The sequence below is a fragment of the Lepisma saccharinum genome, chromosome 26, assembly GCF_977018435.1.
Source record: "Lepisma saccharinum chromosome 26, izLepSacc3.1, whole genome shotgun sequence".
NCBI classification, from domain to species: domain Eukaryota; kingdom Metazoa; phylum Arthropoda; class Insecta; order Zygentoma; family Lepismatidae; genus Lepisma; species Lepisma saccharinum.
In genome coordinates this window covers 43,562,998-43,573,042 of record NC_139254.1, presented here as the reverse complement: position 1 = coordinate 43,573,042, position 10,045 = coordinate 43,562,998, and the positions used below count along the sequence as shown (strand labels likewise).

At 35.6% G+C, this 10,045-nt stretch overlaps 1 protein-coding gene across 3 annotated transcripts in view; it reads right to left on the bottom strand.

The window, feature by feature from the left end:
- Positions 1-1,224: 1,224 nt before the first annotated feature.
- LOC145979374 (uncharacterized) overlaps positions 1,225-10,045 on the bottom strand; it is a 124,455-nt gene continuing 115,634 nt past the window's right edge. For all 3 annotated transcript variants that reach the window (XM_083112240.1, XM_083112242.1, XM_083112241.1), the window contains exon 14: positions 1,225-2,496. In XM_083112240.1, coding sequence (XP_082968366.1) covers positions 2,294-2,496 — 203 coding nt within the window. In that variant the 3' untranslated portion in view covers positions 1,225-2,293. The remainder of the gene's footprint in view (positions 2,497-10,045) is intronic.

Below are 10,045 nucleotides of genomic sequence, written 5' to 3'. Positions count from 1 at the left end.
TATGTGAATTAGCAGCTTGTTTGACGTGAACATGGCAATACATTGCGTCCGCTTGGCACCCAAAACCCTAAAATATCATAAACCTGCTTCTCAGGACTAAACGTTCTGAAAGTGAAGCAATGGAATTGTACAAAACAAAGTTTATATATAAGGCACGTCCAGAAAGTAAGTTCCGATATCGTTGGAACGCTTTGCTAGTGGTTGGAGCACGACATGCACATAAAGATAGGAACAGGTGGTATGTGTCTGTAATGTGGTGCAGTCGTATTGTTGTGAAAGAAGTCAATTTAAGAACAGTGTTATACCAGAGCCAAGTTATCTACTGGCTGTATTCACAGCGCAGAATGGTTATTTTCGCAAAATCCTGTTTCCCTACTGGCCACTGAAGGGAGGAGGGATTCTAAGGTTGTGGATTGTTGCTCAAAGAAGGGGGGGGGAGTGGTGGGCCTAATTGGCTGTTTGACCTCAAGTTTCTTCATAGGTAAAAGTGGCAACAGCAGGCCACTGCCATAAAGATGGATCCCGTACCAGTAGTTAGCTTGGTTGGTTTGATTGATTGATTTGCTCTTTTATACTTCGCTTCTTGTGCCACATTTGGCTAATTTGCAAAGATGGGGATGAATGATGATATGATTAAATTGATGAATGGACACTCAACTCTATGAGAAAGATGGCAGTTCTCATAAACAGACTGCGAGCTGTAATCAGATTTTTGCATGCTCAGAAGTGGATGCTGGCAGAGATCCACCGGAACTTGAGAGAAGTGTAAGGACTGGATGCCATAAGTGACACTATGGTCAGACAATGGTGCAGACAATTCGTGGAAGGCAGATCTATCATGCACGATCCCACACACCTGACAGCAAGTGGGCTCTTTTGCATCATTTTAAGTGGGAGCCCCGGCCTCACGCGCTATGACTTGCATCTCTTCTAATGTTGTATTACTGTACATCTGAGAGGAACAATAAAGCTCCTTGACCTTTCAGTTGTCACCCTATGTGTACTGTGTTTTATTTCTGGTACTCTCTTATGCACTAGTGCATCTTAGACACTGACAAATATGGTATTTGGAAAAAACATAACAGTAGAACTTGGGAGTTCAGAAAAATAATGAAAATCTCAATGATTTTGTATGAAAGTAACAAATCTTTACTCAAATATAATTACATTTAATAAAATAAATGTTAAACAACAAACATATTGTTTATCAACACCATACGATGGACAAGGGTTTGGTGAAGAAATACAGACTGAAATCTTAAATATCACATCTTGTGATCAGCAATTTCACTATAGGTAAACAATGTGTAATATACAAAGAGAATCCTTTGGATTATTCAAATAAATTAGTTAACCTTATTAAAAGAAACACAAATTCTGTTTTCAATTAAATATTCAGGACTAAAGATGAGAATTCTAATAGTAATAATAAACATGTGCAAGTAATACAAAACTACCTACTTTTTAATCAACTAAATGAGATGAGATTACTTCGAATTAAATGTAAAGAAATAAGTTACATTAAAAAAAAAAGAAAAATTGTGTTTCCAACTATATAATTAGGACATGATGATGCAAATTGTGATGGTTAAAACAAAAGTCTGCAGAAAATATGACAACGTCTTAGGTAACCACACTGAGATCATGTGACATGTCACATAAAAAAATGTGAAGTGTCATGTGTACGAGAGAGAGTCTGACTCAAGGACGGAAATTGAGAAGAGAACAGAGAACAGTTACCTTGATGACTCAAAGTTATCACCTGTGCAAGAGAAAGATTGGGACACAGGGCTTCTACATTCATGTACATACCGTAGGTAAACATGCAATCGGCAATTTAGCTGTAGGTAACAATGTATAACATACAAAGAAAATACTTCTAATTATGTGCAAATAAATGAGTTAACCTTATTAAAAGGAATTGAAATTATGTTTTCAATTCAATATTTAGAACTAACGAAGAAACTTCTAACAGTAACAATAAACATTTACAAGTAATAGAACTTAGTCAACTAATAAAAAGAGAACACTTTGAATTAAATGTAAATAAATGACTTACATTATTAAAAGAAAGGAAAATTGTGTTCTATCTAAATAATTAAGACAAGAGATGAAAATTCTGATGCATAAAACAAAAAGCTGCAAAAAATATGGCAACTTCTTACATATCTACAATAAGAGATTACATGGCATGTTTTACAAGAAAAACATAAGAAGTATCACATATTTAATATTTAATGAACACTGTATGTGAACTCTTCACTATTCAAGCTGAGCAGGATAAATATATATCTTAAAACATTTTAAAAATTGATCCTGTTGTAGAGGTGCTTCCAAAATTGAAGCTGAATCCTTCACTTTCCTGTCTGTTGCCGTCAGCTGAACTTTGTGAATCACCGTAACCGAAGAGAGAAGCTACTGATTGAGGTTCCTCTCCCCGAGCATTAAATTGGTCAGAGAATGCTGAACCAAAATTAAAACTACCGCTCTCAAAATCTGAAAATAAGAGGGTGCTTTATTTTTTACAAAGTAATTACCATAATTCTTCTTTGTAGCTAATCAGTGGTGATTTATTCATCATGGAGTTTTGGACTATTAACCACTGTTAATTTTTACAAAAAAATAAATTTTTTTACCTACGTTTCGGAGGCTGAATCTGCCTCCGTCTTCAGGGTACCGTGTAGTCTGTTATGTTACAACGTAGGTAAAAAAAATTATTTTTTTGTAAAAATTAACAGTGGTTAATAGTCCAAAACTCCATGATAATTACCATAAGTATGCTAACATAAAGTGCTATCTTTTTCCTCATTTGTTAATATGAAATTTACTATGAAATTTGCAGTCTGGGTATCCTTGAAGCCAATAAAATGTTGAGCAACACTTTCTTGAAAAATGGAAATTTTGCAAAATTTGCAATTTATATTTAGGTTTCAGCAGTACTCTGAGCCAAAAATTGATTTTTTAAATATTTTAATATTCTGAATACTTCATATGTGAAATTATGGAAATATGTTCCACCCACCTCTAAATATCATGGCTTCTATATTCAAGAAAATACATAAATGGCATAATTCTGCAACAGGCTATTTATAGATATTAATTTAATAAATAAACCTCCTAGAATAACAATTTTTTGAGGGGCAGAAACTCCAAATGTTTTCATTAATTCCTACGGCATTATTGGTGTTGTTATCTGACACTATAGGTTGGAGCTCACTGCTACTTCTTTAGAAGTCGGTCTCTACTTGCAAAGTTTGAATACGCAACTTCGAGAGAAATCTGGCGGGGTGCCGGCCTCCCACTTTACGACATAGAGCATTCTCAGGCATGGGCCACGAGGGGGTAAGAGGCGATGGGAATTTAGGGAATAACATGCACGGGATCTGTGCACATGAGGGTGGAGGGTTTGTCATCCGAAACGCACCCCCTAGGTGAAACTGGCCCTCTCTCCCGAGAACGGTAAACAATGAAGAGTTGCCAGAAGCAATGAAGTTAACATAAGAAAGAAAGTTACCAACCGTTGAAAAAATCATTCTGTATTCCATAATCTTACTCACTTATGACATAAGAGTAGAGCAATAAATAACACAATTTCCAATGAGGAAAGAAAATATCGGTAACTGAAAATGTACAGACTCTTGCTTGGTTTTTGTTATTTACAGTCGCTTTCTGCTACTTTTCGGTAATCACAATGATGAGGATGAGTGATGATATAATGAAATTGATGGAGGGGCACTCACAAAAAATACCCATGTCCAGGCTGGGATTCGAACAGGATCCGTAGCTTTGTAATGCAATATGCTAGTCAGGTACAGATTCTTGTTACTTGTAAAATTATTGCATATATGCGTTGTATTTTTTCTGAGTTTAGTGGAATGTACATTTGAATTACAATGATGTAGAGTACATTATTTAGATTTAATTACATATTTTGATTAGAACGTTTCAAAAAATTCCTGATAATGTAAAAGTTGTCAAAATTTCTTTTCAAGCCAGCTGTTAAATAAATTAGAAACTCGTCATCTAAACTCATCAGCCGCTACAGGAACCTCTGAACTACAAATTTCTGAGAAGTTGGGAAAATTGTGTGGCAACCTCGAGTCAATAAAACGACCGGATGGGAAGACGATAGCATTGACACTTGTTGTTTCTTCGTTTTCCATGGAGAAGTAAAGCTTTTTCAGTAGTTGTGTGCTGTAGTTGCATGTTTGTAGCGGTGAACAGTGTGGAGAATTTGTTGGTGCGAAGTTTTTCTAGCAAAAGTCTGGATGAAAAAATAAGCATAAAAAACCTAAGCTGGCCTAGGCCGAATTTGAATCTAGAACAAGTGTCCAAGAAGAGAGGTTGTGAGTTCACTCGCAAATTTCACGTTGAAACTTACGGAAAGTGCGATTGGTTGTGCGGTTGTGCCAAGAAGAATGTTTTATTTTGTTTTCCGTGTGTGCTGTTTGGTGGAGATATTGCATGCTCCAAAGTGGGGGTGAAGGATCTACATCACTTGAGTGAAAAAATCAAGAAGCATGAAGCTTCGCATGCGCACATGGACAATGTTCTCAACTTTGTTCTTCTGGGGAAAGTGAACATTCAAGCACGGTTGGGACAGTGCATACCGTCAGTCTCTTCATGAACATAACGAGGAAGTTTCGAAGAACAGATATGTATTAAATATAATAATTAATTGTGTCCATTTTTGTGGAGCATCCGAGCTAGCTCTCAGGGGTCATGACGAAACTGTTTCCTCCTCGAAACCAGAAATATTTCACGGTCTTGTGAACTTCAGTGGCGAGCTGGATGCAAGTTTGAAAGGCCACCTAGAAAAAGCTACTGTTTTTAAAGGAACTTCGAAAACAGTTCAGAATGAATTGCTTGACTGCATGCTACAGGTATGCCATGAGAAAATTTCAAAAGAAACAGAGAAGGCTGATTTTTTGGCGGTAATAGCTGACGAAACGACCGATGTTTTATCCGCATTTCAAATGGTAATAATTTTCCGTTATATTGTAAATGGAAAACCAGTGGAGATAATTTGGAAATACTTAAATCCAGCTCTCCACGATGCATGCTCTCTAGCTCAGTGTATCCTTGAAGAGATAGAACAGCATGCTACAAATGAACCTCACAAGCTAATTACTCTACATTCGACGGTGCATCGGTAATGAGCGGGTCCGCAAATGGTGTGCAGGCTATTATTCGGCAGCGTTACAGTAATGCAGCTTACGTTCACTGCTATGCCCACCAGCTAAATTTAGTTATGTCCAATGCTGCATCAGTTAATCACTATGTGTGAATATTTTTTGCTAGTTTATGAGGAATAGCGATATTTTTCTCAAATTCGTCCCAGAGAATCGTGGTTTTGGATGAAGTGGTAGGCAAGCGGTTACCGAGACCTGCAACGACAAGGTGGAATTTTCATGCAAGGTTGGTGAACACTGTTTACGAGCATAGGGAAGATCTGATCGAATGCATGGAAGCGATTCAAGCAGCAGACGATATTAAACTGGATTCTACTCTGGAACAAGCAGCAGGTCTGGAAAAAATGTTGAAGGATGGGAAGTTTAACTATTGGCCGTCTCTTTTCCACAAGATAATGCCAAATGTTGACATATTATACAATCAGCTACAGAAAAGAGAAATGGAATCAACTTATGTTGAGAAGCACATTACCCCTTTTGTGAAGCATGTGTCAAAAGTTCGAGAGGAATGTGGTGAGGAATCTGAGAATGAGGATGCTATGTTTTCAGCAAAGTGCAGGAGGACTACCAATCGCAATCGAAGCACCGAGGCAAAGGAGGTTTGTGACGTAATTATAAGCCAAGCGATTGATAGATTTTTCTTCAGAGGTAACCTTATTGCAGCCATTTTATTCTTGCCAGAAAAGTTCTCAAGTTACCGTGTGTTGATCTGCAATCAGCATGCGGTGCTTATCCTTCCTTGAATGAGAAAAGACTGAAGACAGAATTGAGCATAATATATCAAGGAATGAATTTAGTAACATCTCGGAAGCCTTGGCCCTTTTCTCATTTATGAATGAAAATAATCTCCAAGATACATTTGGTGACTGCATGAAACTTCTGAAAGTGCTCGTAACAATTCCCATGACCACATAAGAAGCCGAAAGGTGTTTCTCCACTATGAAGCGTGTAAAAACAATTTTGTGAAACACAATGGTTGAGGACAGATTAACAACTCTGTCCATTATTTCTTTTGACCGAAAGTTCACCCAGGATATTCCAGATTTTAACAACCGTATTATCAACAAGTTTGCCAGCTTGAAGGACAGAAGGATGGATTTCAGTTACAAGCATGTCTGAAGAAGATTTCTGGTAAGTTTGAAGTTTTCACTTAGTGTATTGGTTGAGATTCTGGTAACACAGATGTCACCTTTCCCATGAGATATTTACATATTTTGGTGCCCTATTTCACATATGAATTAGTCATGTTGGTCAGGAAACTTTTTCTGTCACTTTTTTACTAGTAATTTTCATGTTCAATGCAAGTAAATATTCATCATTGTGCTTATCAAGCTGTGCAAAAAGTAATATTCCTTCTTCTGAATTTTCCCCTCTATTGAGTCAAAAAATGCTACGACTAAATCTGTTAGAATTCTATTTCTTTTTCGATCTTTCGTAATCTTTGCATTACTGTTAAATAATTATTTAATTTATTATAATAGGTGCAAATGTGTAAAACATGATATTCGGTAAACACGAATATATCAATTTCTTAACACGTTGGCTGTTATATATGAAATTCATCATTTAAACTCACATTACTAGTAGAGAACTTTGGTTTACCACGAGCTACCACTGACTGAAACCAATTGGAAAACCAAGACAATTTCCAATTGGTGAATTGTATCCAACTGTAAGTTTGTATATATTGTAGAATCAATATGCCATAAATTCATTTCTTGACTCAAAGGAGGTAGTTTAATTCTTGACACCACATTTCCTGTGATTTGGAAGTTGATTGGAAAAACAGCACATTTGAACCGATTTTTTTCTGAATTCTAATGCATACTACAGAAGTCAATTTATCTTAATAAATACCTAAGAAGAAATCTTTCTTAAGAACTCAACCTTAAAGCAGGTAGTAGTTGGAAAAAATGTTCACATTGGTTCTTGATTTTTGCAATATGGAATTTTCATGGTTTGCATTAAGAACAATGATGGGGAAAATGCTGGACAAAAATAAAAGAATATACTTAGCATTTCTAGACTAGAAAGTGGCATTTGACTCGGTACCTAGAAAATATCTATGGGAGGCATTAGAAAGTAAGGAAGTACATAAGGAACTTATTAAAGCAATAAGAAGCTTATATAAGGATGTAAAAGGAATAGTAAGAATAGAAGGAAACGAGTCTAAGGAATTTCAAATAGAAAAAGGAATTAAACAGGGAGATAGTCTCAGTCCTTTACTTTTCATTAATGTAATGGATGAAATAACTAAAATTTGCAAAAGAAGAACCCCAAGAGTACAAATAGGATATTGGAATATGAGAGTAGTACAACTGCAAGTACTGCTATATGCTGATGATATAGTCTTAATTGCTAGCAGTGAAGAGAATCTACAGAGGAGCGTAATAGAATGGGGAGAAGAACTTGCAAGAAAAGGGATGAAGATTAATATTAAGAAAAGTAAAGTTATGCAGGTGGCAAAAGGAGAAAAAGATCATGAAATAGCAATTAGATATGGAAACGAGAACTTGGAAGAAGTAGATGAATATGAATATTTAGGAACCATCATAACAAGTGATGGTAGGTGTGATGAAGAAATCCTAATAGGAAAAGAAAAGCAAATACAGTATATTATCAGTTCAGTAAAACAATAATGGGAAAGAAAGAAGTGGCAGTAAAGACAAAACTGCAGCTATACAAATCAGTATTGGTACCTACATTAATATATGGAATGGAAAGTTTACCACTTCAAGATAAACATCTGAGTAAAATTCAGGCTAGTGAAATGAAATACCTGAGAAGAGCTGTTAATAAGACTAGGAGAGATAAAGTGAGGAATGAAAGAATAAGAAGAGAAGTGGAACAGGAGTCGCTAGAGAAAATAATTGAAAAGAGACAGCTAAAGTGGTGGGGACATGTATTCAGAATGAATGAAGACAAAAAGGTAAAGCAAATTCTAGAAGTAAAGGTGCAAGGTAGGAGAGATAAAGGAAGACCAAGGATAATGTTTGAAGACAGAATGGAAAAGATTGGAAGAGAAAGGAATAAGACAATAAATATGATGAAGAGAATGATGAGAAACAGACAGGAATGGAGGAGATGGATCGAGGCAACCAACCCTACGCTATGATGGCAGAAGGGACTAGAGGAAGAAGAAGACCTTTTCGAAGTGTTGTGGGTCAGATTCTTTATTTAACCTAATTTGTTGCTATTTTTGCAAGTAAAAAGGAAGAACAACATGTCAATTTATGACTGAAGCAGCATTTTTTCGATTTTCTATAAGTGTGTTAAACACAATGAAGCTACAGAGTTAAAAACATGTTCATATATTTGAAAAAAAATTGTATGTGAAAATTTTCTAAGTTACAAATTACACATGCTTTACCAGAGATTTATTTTAGTTCTTTTACATGATTTCTCCATTGCATTTACAGATGTAAGAATTTTTCATAAGAAATGTATTGAAAACAATTAAATACTTTCCAATAGAAACCAATTCATTACAATTGACCAATCAGTTCCGATAGAGCGTCTAAAAACTCATATTGGCTATTGGAACAAATTGGAAAAATATCCAGCTGGGTATATTTGAAAATACAGGGAAAATTTTCTGCTCTAACATTTTGGTTATATTCACCAAAACAATTCACAGTTCTCAAGATGATATGGTATTTAATTTTCAAGGTGAATTTTGGCACCATTTCTTTCAAGACGACAAGTTTCACACATCATGTGACCTTAAAGTGAAAATTTCTATGTTTTTGTATGACACTATCTTTCATGAAAAATATGTTCCATTAGCTTCAAAATAAGTCCAAGATGAAAGTTATACCATTATTAGGTGAAAAGTTATGATTTTTTTTGTTGCACTTGTAAGCATAAATTTGACATTTTTTGTGAAGTTGGCAATCATGCTGTACGAACACAGCGTATCACAGAGGGCTAAAACTTTACATTTGTAAGTTACTTCATGTCGTCTACCATCCTACCAAATTTTATGAAAATCTGGGATAGTCGGGTTGAAAACTTCATTTTTTCCATACTGTGGGAATGAGAGACGCGGTAATAGATAATTAAGGAACTCACGTTTTCCGCGAAGCTGTTTTAAATTATTTCCTATTAATTTAGGTAGCCACTGCCACCATACCCGTTGGAATTCCAAAAACAACAATACTGTAAAACAGCTTCGTGGAAAACGTGAGTACCTTAATTATTAATTTTTTTGTGATGATTTGGTATGACCCTAAGTATAATCCATGTGTGAAGCTTGTCATTTAGAAACCACATTGCTGTAATTAGCCACAAGTGTGTGTATTTATGAACCTAACCAAACTGATAAAATATGTGACATATGCATGATGGTAATGTAAAGTGAGATGGTGTTTCTCTTTGTTGTTAAAATCTCTGAGAAGTCTGATTGCAAACAAAGCGTATCAAAAACATTTGCAACTTTAAACAGGCTGGTTGGTGCATATCAGACTTGTAGGTAGAACTTCAGTGTCAAGATTGAAAGCCAACCACTTAATAAGCTTGGTCACCGAGCCACCTGTTATGCATTTGTGGCTTTTATGAAAGGTGCATGTGAGTGGCATTGAAATATTGATAAAGTAACACGTCATACCAGGCAAGGAAATAAAAAAAATATTTAATAGTTCGTAAAATGATTAGTGGGGCAATGAAAGACAATCACAAAGAATAGGCCAATAAATACCAGTGACAGTAATCTGCCTCTAGCAGAGAAAGGCTGAAAAAAAATACCTTCAAGGTTAATTGAGCAGCTCAGGAGTAAAACTTGATAACCCACACACTGTTCAAAATTGAATTAACATTGTATGCAGTTGTTGCACAGTCTAAGTTGATGTATGATA